Genomic DNA, 20,382 nt, shown 5'->3' with positions numbered 1-20,382 from the left:
AACCCAAGTCAAGATAGAGGCTGCCATTGTCAGCTTCCCCACAGGCCTCTCACCCATGGCGCTCTCTTTCAAGTGTCTCCTTCCATGTCCAAGTTCCTGGTACAAGTCCAAAGCCAAGAAGCAAGTGCAGCATCTTCACATCTCTCTCTCTGCTCCCTGTGTCTCCTGCAGGTCTTCTTGATCCCCTTTCTCCCTTTTCCAGCCCCCTCCAGCAGCCCCCTCCCTGCCCAGCTCCACCCTTCCTTAGCATAGGGGCAGGGAACCTGGAACTGCCCCTTTCCCTGGGGATTACCCTGTGACAAAAGTTCTAGAATAATGTTTCCTTACTCTTTTTCTGAATAACATGTTTTATCTGCTCTTTGTAGACCATCCTGACTCTGCAGTCTGAGACCCTCTGGGAAGCCACCTGTAATAAAAGCACTGTTAAACAATCACATTTCCCCTTCATTGGGCTCATTTTCGTTTTTGTAATGTTCTGTATTTAGCTTTTCTAGTCAATGATTTCCAGAATGGACCTCCTCTTTTTTTTTTCTTTCAATTTTTGTTTTCTTCACAAGAGAAGACAAAAATGAACCTGAAAAATATATTACTGGTCTCTGATACCTACATCCTTTTACATTTTTTTCTAAGTAACACTTAAATGTTCGTTATTCCTTGTCAACTCTACAGACACCTGGTAAAGCAGATGACATTATTGAACTTATCTGCAAGTGAGGAAAATGAGACCAAGATAGATAAAATAACGTCCCTTAAACTGCAGCTACTTGTCAAGTTAATGTGAACAAGCTCCTCTGACCATGAGTCCAAATGTTCTTTCTGCTTAAGTGCTCTGCCTAGGACCTGGGGCCGAGGGGTCCAAATATCCCAGACCTCAGGGGATGGCATGTGCTGGTTGCTTCTGGGCTCTAGCACTCAGTGCAGAGGATGGTACCATTTTTTTCCTCTTCTCTGGTCCACTTTCATGTTTTATAAAAACATTTGACATAGATTCCTATCTACAGTCGCCTACTCATTCATGTAGTGTGATGAACAGGGCAACGTGTAAGTGCCTTAGATGACCAATTGTTATAAAAAGTATATGAAAAGGACACAACCCCTCTTCTTTAGGGCCCTACAACTTATTGATAGGTTTAATCTCTTGCATTGTGCAGATGGAAAACCTCACAACATTTGGTTGTGAGGCAGGCATCAGAATGCCTGCTCCTAGCGATGTGTTAAGTGCTGCAGCAGATGGCAACTTGCTAATGCCTTTTTCATATACATTATTAGTCGTGAGCAAAATATTCAGTTGCACCTTCCAACTTTAAAGTTATAGGCATGAACTAAGAATCTGCCCCTCTTTCTGTTTCTGAAAATGTTAAACAGTGTTAAGACATGAGAATGACCTCTAGGTTCTTTTAATTTCAAATGAATTTGAACTATGGCCAAGGTATTATTCACAGTAGATAGTGTCTCTATATATGGCTGTAGGTCTTTGAGATGGGCACAATTCTCCGAGCCCCTGGCACCATTTATCAGGCTCCTTTCCTAAGTTAGAGTTGACTAGGAAAGGTCTGGAATCTGTTAGAGAAACACTTTTGTTGTTTTTGTCATCTTCATAAGTCCACAGCTCTTAAAACCAGATGGAAAGTGATAAAATGTAGGTTTATTCACTAGCAGTTTATTTACTGTTTGTTTTTATATAATGGAAGCTCTTTCTTTAGTTACAGAGATGAATCCTAATGTGGTGGTCATCTCCGTGCTGGCCCTCCTGAGCACATTATTAATTGGACTGCTGCTTGTTACTCTTATCATCCTGAGGAAAAAACATCTGCAGATGGCTAGGTAAGTTACTTTCATTTCATCTTTCACCCACACCTTTAAACATTTGTATTAACCATATGTGTAGGTTTTGCAAACTGAAATTGTACAGTGGTCAGTTTGATTTTTGCATGTTTTCTAAGTAGATTTTAAAATATTATTTTAGACAACATTCCCATAGACAAGGTAAATCACAGGACTGTGTGTTTACATAAAGTCAGACCTATCAGTCTTGCCATTTTAAATAGCCCAGACACAGGCGTCCTGTCATTACATTGGGTGCTTTCAAATATATTTGGGAATAGAAGAATGATCTGTGTCTACTTGCTATGATGAATGCATGGAATAAATAAATATGGAGACCACAGAAAAGAACAGGAAAAAAAATCTCTCTCCCCATTAATTATGTTGAAGCTGTTTTATCAGAAAATATTTGTAGAATTTATCACTAGCATCATTAAAAGTCCTTGTTTAGTTTTGTTTCTATTACTCAGAATTGTAAGCAGTTTCGTTTTTCTTGCAGTTAGAATAAGACCTTTGATTTATGATTTTGGTGATTTTTTTATTCCCCTGCTGCATTTCTTATCAGAGCATAGTCTAAAGGACTCCCGGTGGCCCTAGATTATCAGATCATTCATCAGTTCTCATTTTTAAAAATACTGCTTTGCTGAGTACTACTGGAAAATTTGGTCCAAATTTACATTTGTCCAGTGTTAGCCTGCTGAGTTGTCAATCAACATCTGTCTCATTCTTGGATTTATATCATTCACAAAATCATAAATAAATGCATCTGTCCAATAATGATTTCATCAGTGCCTTGCATGGCACAAAGAAAAGTCAGACATCTGAACTTCCCACTGGGCACTTGGAACCCAGATGGAGACATGTGCATATATAAATGTATTTAAGATAAAATCTGACCTGTACCATAAAGGAAGTAAAAAGGAGAGACCATAAAAGAGAGAAAAGAGGTCAGTTCTGAATGTGAAAATCACCCTTCTGGGAAGCTGGCATTTGGATAAACCTTAGAAGGATAGAAGGGAATGGTACTGCCTTCTGAGGCTAGAGTGTGGAGCTCTGAAATGACACTCCTTGGGGTCAGAAGGAATTTACAACCTGTGTGAACTTCTACAGCTCATGGAAACTTCATCTGAGAACTCTTAATGGACCCCTACCATGTGGTAGACTCTCCAGTTGCTTGGAGAAAAAATGATGAAAAACTGGGCCTTTGTGGAGCTTACACTCTAGTGAGGAGATAAAACAATAAACAATAAAGATATAAGTAAAAAGACTGCATGAGAAACATACTAGAGAAGAGAAACATACTAGATCAGAGTAAGGACAGTAGCAGTGTGGAAGAGAGAACAGAATTTCTGGCAGATGCAAAGATCTCACTGAAAAAGTCTGGGAAAAGACTTAAAGAACATGAAGGAATTAGTTATGTGTTATCTGGATGACTAGTGTGTCCACCCAGTGGGGGTAACTATCAGTGCAAAGGCTCTGAAGCAGGAACATGATTTGCATGTTCAAAGAATAGCTAAAACAGTGTAGCTAAAGCTGAGGAGTAACAGGATAGGATATCAGATTGCACTGGGCTTCACAAGTTATTATAAGGACTTCAGTTTTTACTCTGAGTAAAATGGGCAGCCATTGCACAGTTTGGGGGTAAAGATTAATGAGCTCTAACTAAATTTTAACATTATGACTTAAGGTAGAACATAGGTTGTCCTAATACCAGGATATAAAGCAGGCACATCTGCTCAGGGAGCCCCCAGAATCAACTGCCAAGAGAGATGGTAGTGGTTGTGTTTAGAGCAGTAGCAATGGAGGCAGAGAGAAATGATCATATTCCACATCCTTCTTAAAAACAAAAACAACAGGTTTTCTAACACATCGTATGTGGGATAGAAGTAAATAAAGTACAGGATGTTGTCAAGGTTTTTGGCCTCAGCAACAGAAAGGATGAAGTTGCCATCAACTTGAGAAAGGATTCCAGATGAAAAGAATCCAGTATTGGAGGAACATCAAGACTTCACGTTTGGAAATGTGAAGTCCCAGATGACTGCAAGTGCAGGTGTGCAGTAGGCAGTTGAATATAAGAGTACTTTGTTCAAGGGCAGAGTCTGGGTTGAAGATAAATAGGGAGTTGTTAGCATAGAAAGGGTAGTACAGCTAGAGACTGGATGAAATGCAGGAAGTGAGGATTGGAGGAGAAGTTTCTGGATGAAGCACCAGGACAATGAAAGATTGAGATATTCCTGGAGAAAAATAAAAAGATAATAGCAACAGATAGTGAGGTATACAGAGCAGTGAAAAGAAAACTAAGAGCGTGTAGTAACCTAGAAGCGAGGGAAAGAATGAAAACCAGAAGAGAGGATAATCGGCCTCATGTTCATGCATAGTTAGCAGCAAAAAGGTCTACTAGGATGACATGGTACTCAAGTCATAGTAAGTGTGCAGTAAGAGATCATAACAGTAACAGTGGAGAGGTTGCTAATAGCTGTAGGAATGGAGGTAGCGGTATTTATGAGGATCTGTGGTAGGAGCATTCTTTGTGGTGCAAACAGCAAGAAATTGAGGAGGAGTGGTTGTGCTTCAGCCAGCTGGTTGTTAGAGCAGAGATTCTGAATATTTTTTGTGCCATAATTCTCTCTGGCAGTCTGATGAAGCCTTAGATCTCTTCCAAGAATAATGCTTTCTTTTTAAGTGCATAAAATAAAATACATAGCATTAAATAGAAACTTAAAATATGGCAATTGAAGTATTTTAAAAATGTTTCACAGGCTTCTTCATCAATTTATTAGATAACACTGTTTACCTAATGTATTAATTAGTAGGGTGTCTAATAACTCATACTGTCATCATAGTGATCAATATGGACAATATTTTAATACCTGCAGAAAAATATCTGCACTGTCTTAGAAAAATCTCACAATTATCGATGATATTATTGTGGCTTGTTGCCCACTTTAGTAATGGACAGAATTGCTGTATTTCAGTTTTAGGTTATGTAAATAAAGATATACTTTTTTCCTTGGACCCCAGATTTAAAACCCTTGAATTAAAGGTAAACTAAATTCCTTATATTGGAAATTGACATATGAAAATGAATTACTATAATTTATAACACAGTATTTTTATAAAAGTATGTTAATATATTTTCCAAAAGAAGAAAGCTATTAGAATACTCTGATAAGGAATACATTGTATAAATTTCATCAAAATTGCTGCTTTAATTCTGCATAAGTACCATGAATTTCATAGAGAGGAAAGTAGGAGATGCATGAGCTATGCTATTTATCATGGTCATGACAGGCAAAAAGGTGGAGAAGGTACATGAATATGTTACCTTTGTTCTCTGCTTCTGGAAAAACACATTGACAGTATTTTTTACTAAGAGATTAGTAAACAATCATCTCAAGAACTCTGTACTGCAAAGCTGATCTATTTCCAGAGGAAGCACTCTTACTTTTACCTCAAGTGATAAGTAATAGAGACATCACACATGAGGGAAAGATTTTGGAGGAAGAGAACAATCCAGCTTAACCCACCATCATGATAAAGAGGAAGCCAAAATGTTTTAAAAAGAAAATCCCACAATGAGTCTACTAAAAATTAAAAGCCCTCAACTGATGTCTGGGAGTGTCTGTATTTTACCATTGAAGGCTTTGTTAAAAAAATACTATATCCCAAATAGATCAAAGATTTATATTAGAACCATCAGTGCCCTTTGGAAAGGATTAGGTAGTGAATCCTTTTGGCTTCAATTGATTTGCTTGGGGAGTGTGCAACCTTTTGAAAAGTTGTTTTATCTTTATATTTTGCATGGTTTGTAAAAGAGGAACACAAGGAACTCACATTAGCTTTTTTGTCTAATGTCCTACTGTGATAAGCCAGATAAGACTCTCATGTCAAGGTCACTTGATTTTATGGTTCCTTTTAAACAGGGAGTGTGGAGCTGGAACTTTTGTCAATTTCGCGTCCTTAGAGAGGGATGGCAAGCTTCCCTACAACTGGTGAGTACTGGATTGTTTGCTTCCTCCAAAATCTTTCCCTGGAACTAGCCCCAGGTAGCTAGGCAAAGCAGAGGGTGCTCCAGACTTCTTTTTCCTCTCTTTTGGGAATAAACTATTTGGTGTGATTAGCCTTTTATAGTTTGATAGTGGCTTTCAAAAATTAGCTGCTTTTCAAGAATGCACTGGTAAACATTAGTTTAATAGAGCTCTAAAGTAGCGACAATATCATCATCTGCTCTGTTTTACTATATTAAAGTGTGAGGCAGGACTTACATGCAGCCCTGCACTGAGAAGTGTGGGTGCAAAGACCAGGGGAGGTTCCATTGAAGCTGTGGAGACCGAGCAGTGTCTCTACTAAAAACTCACATGTTGGCACCTGCGGGCGGGGTCCCATTTCTGTGTACAACTCAAGTAGCAGTGTCCAGCCAGGGCGCTCAACTCTCACACCAAACAGCAACAGCAGGCAATTCCCCTGAGAAAACACCCTCACTTTTCCTGATGTTCACGTATTAAGGACCCGGAGGAGAAGGAGGTATTGTGAGAATTATAAAAGTGTTGATTGTCAGAAGATTCAATTGCTTGACATTATAACTAACAATGATACCTGTGAATTAGTATTTTATACTCCACAATGAATACCCAACAGAATGACTAAATAATCATTTAATATCAAGTCAGCACTGCTTCTAGGATCTATCAATAGTTTGGTTTGTTTCTTTTGTTGCAAGTAACCATGTAAAGCATATTTAAAAATGTACATTTCGTATTAATCCTTGAGAAGTGATGCTGTACTGGGTTTTTTTTTTTTATGCCACCAAGGTGGTTATCCTAAAGAATAGGTTTGTGAGACTAGAAAGTTTACTCCATTGAATCAGTGAGAGAAAGGGCTTTATTTAAAATATAAATTGTACTTCTCTGAGTGAGCATTGGATTCTCGCTTTAGTTGGAAATCTAGGTGACATAGGGTTCTTTTTAACAAGACACTAGGTTGGACTATTTTTCCATTGTACCCTGAATAAAATTTTGCTATGGATACATGATTAATCCAACCGTGAGAAAGAGGAATCCATAAACCCTAGATGGTGAAAAGTTAGAAACGCTACTAGAATAGGTTAATATATTAACATTCCTTCCAAGATGCAGAGACTAATATTTGTCTTTTGTATGGTCTGCCCTTAAGAAAGGTCCAGGCACAGAGCACTCATGAGTGATGCAGCTAAGAATTGATCCAATTATATTCGTGCCTTGTACGTGCTGACTGACCAAAGAAACAACTGGTCACAGTTGACTCAGTGAGGGAGACCAGGTTTGGGAGAAAAGAGGATAGAAAGAATTCACTTCAGGACATATCTATAAGATCAAGAACATTCTATAGCTGTTGGCAAAGACAGTTTTGCCAGCACTAGCATCTTCTGACTGCCTGGGAATAGATATCTCAGTGGGGACTTGTCATCGTTAACATGACAAAGTGACAACATTCCCTCCTCCCTAATTCTCAGAATAACTATCCAAGCAGCCACAGGATATTTTTAAAACTTCATTAATGAATGTTCTATTTTATAAGTGGTTTAAATATCTGAAATTGGATTCAATCCAGACACTTTAGATTATAATCTAAACTAGAATTAAAGTGGAACAAGTAGTTTTGTTCCCATTCAGTTGATATTTCTAAAAGTACAGATTGAGCAGTGGATAATAAGCTACTTATCTGCAATGAATGCTCCCTGAGTGTTATAACTCAGCTCTGTTTTCAGGGTTATTCTTTTGGAAATCATATTTATTAAACTAAAAGCAACATGGAAAGTCACAGCTCGTAATGGAGTCTTAAAAGAATGTGTCCCAAAAGCTGAGTCTTTACCAGACTCCGTATATGTAAGCTGATCTTTTATATTACCTAATGAGAGCTGCTGTATAGCTATCAAATGATGTTACAGAGGTTTCTTAAAATAGGATTAAGCATTGGAAGTTTACTATCTAAGAATAAGACTTGAGATAACTAACAAGACACTTAAGAACCTCATTTAACTGAATGCAAAATGTAATCACCTAATAGCAGACTAATTAACACAAAATAAGTGGAAAGAAATATATCTGATTACAATAAGCCTATGTGTGAATAAAACTGATTTTGCCAATATGATAGCACTTAAGCCCTCACATTTAAATTTCACAGAATGGAATAATATTTAATCATAATTAAGATGCTTGTCATTTTAATTGATCCCTGTAGGTAATTTACTGATACCTGTTCACAGTTTATATTACTAATTCTTGCCACTTTTTCATCTTTACATCTGTTATCTATTAATGCTCACAGGCGTAGGAGTATATTTGCTTTCTTAACCCTGCTACCCTCATGTCTTTGGACTGATTATCTTTTGGCATTTTATATTAATCCTTGGTAAGTGACTTTTTTTACTGTTTACCTAACAGAGTCTTTAAAAGTTAGCTTTCAAGAACTAAACAAAAAGGAATGTTCTTTTAGGTTATTTTATGTGTTAGTCATCTAAAATGATTAAGCATTTATTGAAATGAATTGAAGCAGATAAAGGTACCAATTAAAGATTGCTAGAAATATTGTTTTCTCAACTAATTTTGCTTCTTGTGATGTTCTTGGCAAGTTTTCTTCTATTTTTACCAGACAATTGTTTCTTCATTGAGCTAACACGTGGGTCTCTCATCTCTGTAAATGATGCTTTCTGTTTGCCTTACTATCTGAATCCTTTAGAAAGCGCCCTACTTCTTAGAAGGGGGAAAATGCATTAAGGTAGAGACATACAGAATAATTCTGTATTTGGGTTCTTAGTGGTTTTATTAACAATGCTAACTTGGTGAATATTGAACAGACTGTGTATACCTTTCGTGGAACTGTTCTGACAACTCTGAAGAGTATTAGCTAACCCACTTCAGAGATGAGGAAAAAGAGGTTTAAGGAGATTGTCTTAACATCACACTATCTGGAAAACCCAGGTTCCAAAACCATATGTCTGAAATCTGTTCTTCTCTCTGTAAGTTTCCTTTAAGTTCTCATTTTCTTGACTTTTGAATCATTTTAATATTCAAATTGTCAAGAGTAGCCCCTTTAATATTAAAAAATAATAACCTTGAATTCTGAGGCAAAGTATCTAGAAGGACCATTTCTTTCCTGAGCAGTAAGGAAAAAAGGAACAACTTCCTAGAGAACTGACTCAAAAATTATTGTCCATGGGATTTAGGTATAAAATTATGTATGGACAAATCCAGAAACATGGCTATTTAAGGAGGACTTAGGAAAAAAGCAAGAGAAATGGTTCAAGGACTGGGAAAAAAATGGCCTATGGGGGTGTAGAAAAGCATTCTGGAGAATAATTCAAATACACAATTGATCAAATGTTCTTCAGTTCCCCTGAGGACAGAAGCAATACAGCTGGCACAGTTTAGGACTTGAGATTGCAGTGGAAAAACTATTTTTAAAGAGACTGCCTCACAATGTAGAGTGTTAAAGCCAGAATTTATATTCTTCTTAAAAAGAGCTTGGGGGGAAGAAAACATTGTTCAAAAATGAACAATGATGTAAAAAATATATTTTAAAAAAGGAGCAAAGAAAAACTTTTAAGACACTGATGTACATGTCATGAAATCAGAAGAATATTCTGGGCATTACAGACCCGGGTGCTATTATTCCAAGTTTGTTAACAGTCATTTTTAGTATGGGGTGGTTTGCAAGTGTGAATGGTAAATATAAATTACATTTTGATCTTCAAAATATATATTTACTCTTAATTCAGCATCTACAAATCCTATGAGTGTACTTGGGAGTACTTTGTTCATTATGATGTATGTAGCAAAAGTACCCAACTCGCTGATGCATTCAATGAAAAGATTCATACAATAGCACTTTCATTTCTCTGCTTAATCTCTGATTTTTTCAATTTCTCAAAACAGTTCATTTTAAATATATGTTGGGCCTGTGGTTATTTACATGTCTTCCTTATTATGCTTCACTGTTGGACAGTCTTCAAGGCCTGCTAATTAGGGAGCTGACCCCATAGCATGAGACCGAGGTAGGAGAGCAATTCCCCTCAGTCATTTTTTTAAAAAGTAGTGGCTCTGGATGGTCTCCAGGTGGGAAGAGAAGGTGACTTGGAGAACCATGTGCATTCTTTCACTTTTGTGTAAACCACACATGTAGCAGCCAATGAAAATATACAAACAGGAGCCATATTCTCCACCCTGCTTGGTCTGTGACAGATAAAGAAGAAGCACAAGGCATGGTACCTGCTTTCCAAACGCAGTCCAGAACACACAAAGCTGCCCAGATCCCTTGTACTTGCTGCTTTTCTCTTCATCTGCTAACCAGGGAACTCTCTCTCTGCTTTCATCCACTGAGTAATCATTTGTATCCCTCCTTCAGAGGTGTTTGTTGTCACATTTCAGCTACCTTGCTGACCAGCACCACAGGAAATTGAGGTTTAAGGAGACTGACTTAACATCACACTATCTAGAAAACCCAGGTTCCAAAGCCAGATCTTTGAAATCTGTTCTTCACTCTGAAAAAAAGTTTCCTTTAAGTTCTCATTTTCTTGACTGTTGAATCATTTTAATATTCAAGTCGTGAAGAGTATCCCCCTCAGTTTTATAAAAGAATAACCTTGAATTCTGAGGCACAAGTATCTAGAAGGACCGTTTCTTTTCCTGAGCAATAAGGAAACAACTTCCTAGAGAACTGACCACTCTTCTTTGAACTCTCAACTTCTTGGAAAGGTGTGTTCCTGTGGACTTTCTAAAGTCCTCCCGAAGCCTCTGGGTGGAGGGTGTGATACTCCTTCATAATCTTTTCCTGGGTGGGTAGGGAATCTGCATGGAACCACAGAATTGACATGCAGCAGTCTCCCCACTGAACTCGGCCAGCACCGAGGCCTTGAAGGCTTTCGGGTGGTGTCTCCCACTCTCAGTAAACCCCCTCATTTGGACTAGGCCACCAGGACTCCCTGCTCTCCCTTCCCTTTTTCACTCCCGGTCACCCTGCTGCCCTCCAGCATTCATTGGCCTGTGTTTGGTCCACGTCTCTGGTTTACAAAGCTCAGCTTGACTTGCACTCGGGGCATGTTGTGCTTGGAGAGAGATGTCACTGTAGTGACCTTTTTAAATTTGGGGGTCATTTCCTCTCAGCTCATAAAGAGTAAATAGTGCTTAGGAAATCTGGAACATCTAGGGTCTTTGTTTTCTATCAGTATAAATCCCATGCCTTGGCTTCGTATTCCTCTCCAAAATACATTTTAGTAATGGTGCAAGACTGTCCAAATCATAAAGAATTTAGAAAAAAAATGCATCTTCTTGAAGTTCTTGGAAGGTTTTGAACCTTACCTAATGCAAGTGTAAGAGAAAAATTAGAAGTACCTGATCCTTTATGGAGATAAAATGCCTGATGGGTATTGTTTATCAGTTAGATTAAAATCAGTTAGACTAAAATCTAGACCAAGCCCTATTCATCACCCATCACGTTCATGGTAACCTGCACACCGACTGGCTTTTTCCAGAATGCCCTGAAGTTCAAATTGCTAGCGAAGGTTTCACTTATGTGTTGGAAAGTAAATTTTCCTTTCATTTTAGTCTTAGAATTAGCACAGCAGAGGAAAATTCTATCAGTGTGGCTGTGAAGTTATTAAGTCCAGTCATGTCCCACAGTTTTAGGATATAGAAACCCTTTGGGATCTTCAGGAATTCAGTAGGACCTAAGTGGAACAATGAGAGTTGTCCACTAGTCATGAAAACATATGGCCACATGACCATCGGTCCAGCAGAAACCGTGGTGGAATTGTCCATCACTCTCACAGTTCATTCAATGCCTGAACGAGAGTGAAAGGAAAAATTCATCTCCCCCACGAATTGGGTTTCAACACAGCTGCTGAATAGTAGCAGTTTAATATTTCAGCACTGAATTTATTCAGTGTCGCCTCCCACATACATTTCTTTCCAGTTTCCCTAAAAGTCTGTTTGAATAGAAAAGGTTGGTTTTTTTTTTTTTTCATTTCATTCCCAATCATAAAATATGTTGGCAGGATCCTCGCTTCACCAGACTGCTGGCTATCTGTGCTAACATTCTGCTTTTATAAAGCACTAATCAGCTCCTACTACAACGAGCAAAAGTGGGATTCCTAGACTCGACTCCATTAGCGCTGCCAGAGCCAAGGATAAGATGCTGCTTCTTCAGCTTCCCAATGTCTGGGAGAGACAAAGTAAAAACTGGAGTGTCTTCCTGTAATTCCGAGGATGGAAGACGAGAAGAGGTTGAGAGCAGGAAAAATCAGAAGAGAAACTGTTGAAATGAGAAGAAATAAAAACTACCTGAGACCAGAAAATGTGAACCAGAAAGGCCTCTCGCCTTTGTGACTCTTCCCCTACATCTCTCCTGCACTGCATCCCCTCCAGCCACAGGTCCTGCTTCCCCAAGGGCACTTCACACAACTACTTTTACTATCAGATTCATATTTGAATCAAAAGTCAAACCGCAAGGGTAGCAAAGAGTGCTTTCAATTCAGTAGGCGTCTGCTGACCGGCCACCTCGTGTTCCGCTGACTGTGCTCCACTCTGGGGGCGAAGGGCTGCTGAGCAAGGGGTGTAAGAGTGGGCAGGGTACAGGCTGGTGATGAATTAAGAACAAACAGGTAGTGCAGTTCTTCAGATAACTTTAAAAATGAGTTAGAAGAATAATGCCGTAGAATTACATGAGCTATAATATCAGCCCATGGTGATAGCACAAATTCACACTCCCAACAAAACCACTTGAAAGGTCATTTTCATTTTAAATTAGGAAACCAACACATCCACACCCCCATCATAACCTCTCACTTTTGTCCCCCAAGTTTTTCCTTCTTGCCTGTAGAATCCAGAGCATTCAGGTAATAGGTAGTTCTATTTATTTGAGAAATACTTTAGCAACTTAATTTAGCAAGAAGGTAGATTTCTAGAATTCAGTTTCTGCCAAATACAAAGTATAAAGTGATTGTATGTTCCTGTATCTAATGGAGTCTAAAAAATTGAATCTGAAATTATCTTCTCTTTTAAGGAGACATAATTAAACAAATCTGAGGTATGTTTAAAAAAATTAAATAAAATTGAGGTGTCTGATGTAATTATTTAAGCTCTTCAAGTTTAATCACTATGTCAATCAATTCTTTTGCCCAGATAAATTTGTCTTTTTTTTTTTTTTAATTCTCAGGAGTAAAAATGGTTTAAAGAAGAGGAAACTGACTAAGTAAGTTTTCTTACTATTTCATTTGAAAATATTTCACGTAAAAATGTTCTTCATGATGATTGTATTGCCTTTGTTATATTCTTATTGTTGTCATGATTGGATTGTGATAATCATCTTGAGATTTTCAATTTGGAATGATCTTAATCCATATCAAAAGAGTACTTATCTTCAAATGGAAAGGATGCTAAAGAAAGAGACAAATACATATTCTAATAGCTTAGCTGTCACATGTTGATGTATCCATACATAAGAAAGCATATCAGAAAAAAGGAAGATTCTCACTATATGGACTCTGAGAAAGAATGAGTTGTTAGGGACTATGGAAGTCTTGCAGAAGGACATCTACTAGTCTAAATCTGTTAAAAAATAATATTTAGCTATATAAAACTTGTACAAAAGCTTTGCCCTTTTTTTAAATTCTGTACTAATTGCAAAGCCTTTAACTCTGTTTGGTGTTGTATTAAACACTTTGAGAAATGCTGTCTCAGAAAATCTTTATAATGAATAGAAAAGGATAATTACTCCAGCTAGCCTGTGGATTCACTTGCCTACTGAACTGTTAAGGCATAAAAATTCAGATTCTGATGGGTAAGCATGAGCTATCAGTTGACTTCAAAAGCCTAATTGTGTTATGACCTCCAGACCTCTAGTTAAAACTCTACATATAAAGGGTAGAACATTCCCATAAATAGAGTTTTTCTTGATACTTACCTAGACTAGAATATTGGTAAATTAATATAAGAATGTAGGTAAGCTTTCCAGCCAAACCTTTAGTATCCAAAGGAAGTAGGTAGAAAGATGGGAAGAAATCATGGCATATATAATACAAAAAAAAATGGCATAGAATATTTCTATTTATCCTTGAGTGACATAATTTTGGGGCACACATAGATAAAATACTGTTTTCCTAACTATGCCTCAAATCAGTATGCTTTCCTTGGGCATCTAGCAAGTGATGTAGGACAGACAAGATGAGCCTAAACAGAGATGTACCATCACATGTAAGGAGTGAAACGAAGACTTTGTTGCCCAAAATTATTGCTCAGGTTACTCAGTGAGGTGTAGAAGTGTAGGCTAGAGCTGTTAGGGCTAGAGCTGTTAGGGCTCATGCTCTTTAGACTAAGAGGGGAGACTCCAACAGGGCTTCATTCTCCCAAGACCCAGGCAGAAAGGAGGAGGAGAAGTAGGATGTGTCTAGAAGTTGGGGTGGAGCTACAGATGGAAAGAACCCAAATCTCACACCCAAGCAGCTTCCGCTTTCCTTCCCTCTTCTCGTTTCCCTTCTAATCCTCTTTCTTTTTCTAACACCCTTTTCTTGAGAAACTCTCCCCAAAACTTCACACCTTCAATTGACCTTCTCTTTATTTTTTTACTCCAAATGCACGTGCATGCACACGCGCACGCACACTCACACACACGATACCCTGGGTTTCCCTTTCCTGTGTCCACTAGTCTGTAATCCACAACTCCTTTCCCTCTCCTCTCTCCCTCTTCCCTCAGAATCTTTGTCCCGTTGATCTCCTGTTGACCTCTGCTCCCTTGCAGCCTTCTTTTTCTCCTCCTTACCGTCCTCTCCCTTGTCCTCATGTTCATTCTGTTCCTCCTTCATCTCTCTTCTCTCTCCTCCTTGCTTTTCTGATCCATGAATGTTTTCTGTGATTTTTCATTCTCTCTTCATACTGGGCAAAGCAATAGCAGGTAAAATTCTGAAATCCAGCTTTTGAGTGAATCCGCTCCATAAAGACAGCTCCTAGAGGAGGGAGCTCAGGCCAGGACACTCTGGAAGGATGGCTGAGTGTGGGGCTTCTAGGTAGGGTTCTGCCATGTGGTGGTCATGTGATCTTGGACCCTCAGGCTGCTTCTCATCGGAGCACATGGCTAATGTACCTGCCTACCTTGGAGGCCTAAGAACAAAATGACGTGGAAATCGTCACAGACAAGGGTGTTTTGCTGCTACAAATCATTGTCACTAAGTAAAACGTTTAAATGTATTATCTAAGAGGTAAAGTATCCTTTAAAATCTGCTAAAATTTCAGCATAAATCCATCAGATCAGCTTATCAATGCCTTTAAACAAAATCTATTAACTATTATATATTTATGTCATGTACTATTTGTACATAATGTAGATTATAGTGTGTGTGTGTGTATGTATATTCAGTAGAACCACCTGTTCTGCTCCCCATTCTGTCTCTGGTGAATCCTTTCACCCCCAGCACCTCTGTCCTATACCTATACCCCAATTCTTCTAAGTAAATAAATAAATGTTTTTGGTTTTTTTTTTTTTTTTTTTAAAAAAAAAAGAAAGCTAACCACCTAGAAGTAACACTATCTTCTCTGAGGAAGTTTTTTGTGTTTAAGAAGTATGGTGTCAAACAATAGATTATGCCTATCGACAGATCTTTAAAATATGTATTTCGGGCCTCTCTGGTGGCGCAAGGGGGTAAGCAGCGCACTATGAAGCAATCCTTAGCCTCTGCAGCACGAGTTCAATCCCTGGCCAGGGAGCTACCCACATGGCGCAGCAGACCTCTCCTGACTCACCTGCTGCTCCCTTCAACAGTGGATTTCAGTCAATCTACCTGTCCTACTCCCTACTCTGTCTCTGGATAATCCTCTCACTCCCTACACCTCTGGCCTATACCCCCGTTCTTGTATGCATAAATAAATAAATCTTAAAAATAAATAAATAAAATATATATTTCTTTGTTTTTGACATAGCCCTGTTCAACTGGATGACTTTGACGCCTACATCAAGGATATGGCCAAAGATTCTGACTACAAATTTTCTCTTCAGTTTGAGGTACATGCATTCAGTATTCCTGCCTTCTGTCCCTCTGTGTTGGGTGGGCATGGAGTGAACAGAGTGGCTCTGGTATAATTTCTGCTCACTGGGTGGTCTTGGGGTGTGGTTTCTGGCTGCAGGGTAGTGACTTGGCCCAGGGCTGCCTAATGTGATGGCTCAGAATGAGGACTTTGGCCTTGGCTTAGTAGGTCAGGGCACAAGTCAAGCTCAGGCGAAGACAGTGCAGGTCTTGGCATGAGTGATCAACATGGTTATAGGAGAGACTGTTGTTGAGAACTAAGACAATCAATTGTGCAGAGGAAGGCAGCTGAGGACTGAAATCTGAAACAGAATTTCACTTTCAGGACCTTTTCTATGTGTTTCCCATGCTATTTAGGACACAGGAAGGGTGGGTGGTGCATGAAATCAGTCTCCTTTGTCTTCTGGGCCTATAGGAGCCTGGGGGGGTGTATAGCTGAAGGACTGCTACTATTCTGCATTTGTGGGTTTTAGTTTTCCTTTCTTGGAGAAATTGGAGAAAGAGAGTTTTACCGAGTTTGCAAAAAAAGAAAACAGTTGGCAAATACCACCATTTTTGGAAGCACACATATTCCATTGAGTCTAAGACCACGTGTCAGAGTAGGTGGGAATGAGTAAGGCTGGATCTCAGCAGTGTGGGGAGTATGGCCAGCCCCATGAATATCACAGTTCACAGCGGCCTTCTGCCTTCAGATTTCTCTAGCCAGTTTCCTGGAGTCTATGCTTCAGGGAAACTGGGGAAAGATAAAGGACTTCTCTAGTTCTTGATTTTAAAGCCTCTCCAGGCCTCTTTCCTGTGAAACACCAGGTTGCAGTGTGGCTGCATTCTCATTCATAATCATCTCTGCTCTCCTCTTGCCAGCCAGGGGCAGCTTTGGCCTGTGAGCAACAGCAGTAGTCCTCATGTGGATTAAAATTATCAGGAAAGTGAAGGGTGAAAAGAACCTTATACATAAATTCAACCCCGCACCCTCCAATATCCCCATCATGAGAAATCCCACAATGGAGACAGACTTAGTTGCCCACTGCATGCAGGCAGGTGTGGAAGACACTTTGGGAGCCACACACAGTGTCACCACAAAAAACAGACGTGTGATTTCTATTGCTCTACAGTAAGGGTGGCTTTTCTGAAAAGTATGTCAATGAAAGGAAAGTTTTTATAAGAAAACACAGCCAAAGCTCAGGAAAGAAAATCTAGATAACTCTGATAATAATAATAAAATTTATGATGTAAACTTCCATTCTCAAGTCACATTTTCAACTCCCTTGAAGTTTCAAAATCCTCTTAACTCCTCCTGGAGTATTACTCTTGGTGGCAGAACAAATATTTTACCAGAAGGATTTAGATACCTCCCAGTTTGCACCATCAAACCCCATTGTGACTGTTACTGTTTCTGAATGGCATTCCTATTTAAAAAAAAAAAAAAGATTTAGTGAAGATAATTTCAATTGGCAGTGACAGAAACATAATTTAAACTATTGGGTTGTAAGAAAAGCCATGATACATTTTTGTTTGAAAAATGTTGAAAAAATGGGCCTCCCTGGTGGCCTAGGGATTAAGTCTCAGTGCTATCACCCCTATGGCCTGAGTTCAATCCCTGGCCAGGGAGGTGACCCACATGGTGCAGCATACATGGTGTCTTGCCCGCTGCTCCCCTCAGCAGTATATTTCAGTCAGTCTGCCTGTTCTGCTCCCCACTCTGTATGGTGAATCTGCTCACCCCCTGCACCTCTGGCCTATACCCCAGTTCTTCTATGCAAAAAACAAAAGAAATCTTAAAAAAAAAATACATCATGAATTTTCCTACAACCCCCCCAAAAAAGTTTAGACCAAAGAAAAAGGAAGTCTGTTCACAGGTTATGAGGTATTGCATTTAGTCATAGGAAGCGCGAAGGAACTAAACCCGGAGGAGGGCAGGCAAGCAGCTCAGTGTCAGGCAGGAGTGGACACGGGTCATATCTCTGTAGAGACCCCCTCCTTGTACTTCTCATTTCCATTTCTCTCTGCCTTGGCCTCACTGTCTTTCATTGCAAACCAACCTTTTAGAGTGAAAAACACAACTTCTGAGCCTGTGTCCTATGGTTCCCATGATTTCCAAAGGAACCTATTGACTCTTTTTTGTGTGTCATTTGGAAAATAAGAAGGGAGGATTTGATCTCCAGTTACAGCAGAGTGTGGGAGGGTGTGGGCAGGGCTGCGGGGAAGTGTGATCACACAGGAGGAACAGGTCAGGTCATACGGGAACCATGTGGCTAGATCAAAGAAAGGTGGGAGTGTTACCCCAAACAGAAGGCACTGGGAGACCCAAGCAATCAGGGACTAGCATCCTAGTCCAGCTGCTTCAAAACTATGGAAAATAGGAATTCTCCTTTTTCAGCCATGCCTGCATTTTCATCCATCTTGGGTAAACTTCCAGCATCTCCATAAGCAAATACAAACCAATGTGGATACAAACATGCAGACATGGATGAAAAAGGAGAATTCCTATTGTAGGTCTCTATTGTTTTGTTTTGTTTTGTTTTTAAGGCAAAATACATTTATTGGGATTAAAGTGTTTGAATTTTTAACCATGATATATATCACTTCTCCAGATTAAATAAACAAATGAACATTCAGGAAAAAAAATCTATGGAAAATAGAATTAAAAATTGCATGGGCTAAAGGTTTGATTTACAATCTGGTGAGGGGTTTTATGTATTCTGTGTAAAAATAAGCACATTCAGGATCATTTCATAGGATTTAATAACAGAAAATAACAGAATCTGAAAACTTGGGCCTTCACTGTTTGTCACTAGTGAATACTGAAAAAACATCATGATTTCTTGTCACCCCAGTTTCTCCATCTGTGAAATGGGGAGGTTGCATTAAATACGTGCTTTTCAACTGGGCAGGCACGAAGCAGGCCTGGAGTGGGACTGTGTGGGGCGGTTCTGGTTGTCATAATGACTTAGGAAGAAGCTACCTGTGGTTATTTAATGGGATTTAAATGTTCTACTGTGGGTGGGACAGACCCACACAACAAGGAATTAATCCAAAGTCAATCATATTTATTGAGACTCACTAGATTAAATGTGGGCCAGGGGTCTATCCAAGCTTTATAGCTGAGGCATGATAGTCTGGGCTCTGCAGAGAACAAAACCAATAATATATTTATACACAAATACATGTGTACATGCACACACACATGCACACGTGCATGCGCACACATGAAAAAAAAGAACGGAGATACATTTGTGATAACAGGATAGAGAAGCTATAATGTAATAGGATGGCGAGTGAATGAGATGGAAAGGAGGTGGCTAACACAACTGTGGGAGCTGGCAGAACAGAAATTTGTAGGGTGAGCTGGGGACCCAGGGAAAAATTGATGTTGTCACTTAAGTCCAAAGGCAGGCTGGCGGCAGGATTGTTTCCTCCTGGGGGACATCCGTCTTTTTCCTTAGGGCCCTCAGCTGACTGTGTGAGGCCACCCACATGATGGAGGGGACTCTGCTTTACTCTGCCTGCTGACTGAAATGCTGATCCTATCTAAGAAATATGTGTATGCAACACCCATGCAACTTAGCACTAGAACCTAGCCAAGGTCACACAGAAAATCAACTATCACGCCCTGATTTGAAGGAGTGTTTAGTGTTTTTATTTCAAAGCACTTTTTTCACATATCTTTGTTCTTAGAACATCATTGGTGGTTTATGTAATTTATTTGGTGCAAGTCCTGATATTTCATCCATACTCTGGTGAGGAAAATGTGAATTACTGTCCAGAAGCCTGTTTTAAATCACAGGCTCAGACTGTAAGTGTTAGAATAGTATTTGCTCAAGCACTGACCCAGTAATCTGCCTCACTTCCTTGTGCATTGTCTGCCTCCCAGGCATTGTGAGTTCCCTACTCCCCCCCGAACCTCACTTCCTGGGTATGTGTCAGGAATATTACTCATCTGTTTGTAGAGATACATTGTGCTCCCTTCTCTGATTTCAGGGTGCCACCCCTTTGACATGGCAGCCCTTGAATTTTCCTGAAGTTGATAATTAATAGTGGCTTAAGAGAAAAAAAGTCTTTCCTCTTCTCAGGGGTGCCTGAGAAGGAATTAAAATGGCTAAATCAGCTGGTCTAGCTAAATCCAGTACCTGAACTGTTATTTGTTCTGTTTGTATTAATGCTTAATACTTGTATTCATTTTGCAACTGACATTGAAAGATCACACTCATATTGAGAAATTACATCATTTATAACATTATGCAAATTGAAACTAATGTCTGGATTTACATATATTACCCATACAGCTATAAGTCACACACGATTCTATATGGGCTGCTGATTTGCATTCACTAAATAAATTCCTTTTTCACTCTGCATCTGATTTTGGGGCTGCTGGAAAGATTGATTCCCCCTCTGACGAAAATATGTCTTTTCATAGGGATGTTTGGGACCAGGGATTAGGTTCAATTCCTCATCCTTTATGTCTCCCCTGGGAAAGGTTTTAATGAGCCAGACTTTAGAGCTTG

General features: G+C 39.2%; 1 protein-coding gene across 2 annotated transcripts in view; it reads left to right on the top strand.

The window, feature by feature from the left end:
* The window catches only part of PTPRO (protein tyrosine phosphatase receptor type O), a gene marked incomplete at both ends in the record, with an annotated part of 223,204 nt that overhangs the window by 184,316 nt on the left and 18,506 nt on the right, over positions 1–20,382 (top strand). Inside the window, 5 exons of one of the 2 annotated variants that reach the window (XM_084255653.1) lie at positions 1,704–1,824; positions 5,748–5,816; positions 8,134–8,217; positions 13,018–13,053; positions 15,774–15,855. In XM_084255653.1, coding sequence (XP_084111779.1) covers positions 1,704–1,824; positions 5,748–5,816; positions 8,134–8,217; positions 13,018–13,053; positions 15,774–15,855 — 392 coding nt within the window. The remainder of the gene's footprint in view (positions 1–1,703; positions 1,825–5,747; positions 5,817–8,133; positions 8,218–13,017; positions 13,054–15,773; positions 15,856–20,382) is intronic. The other variant, XM_084255654.1, reaches the window with a different exon arrangement.

This window comes from Talpa europaea (genome assembly GCF_964194135.1).
Source record: "Talpa europaea genome assembly, chromosome: 15".
In the NCBI taxonomy this organism is placed as follows: domain Eukaryota; kingdom Metazoa; phylum Chordata; class Mammalia; order Eulipotyphla; family Talpidae; genus Talpa; species Talpa europaea.
Note: the sequence above shows the minus strand (reverse complement) of the source record. Positions and strands in the feature narration are given on the sequence as shown.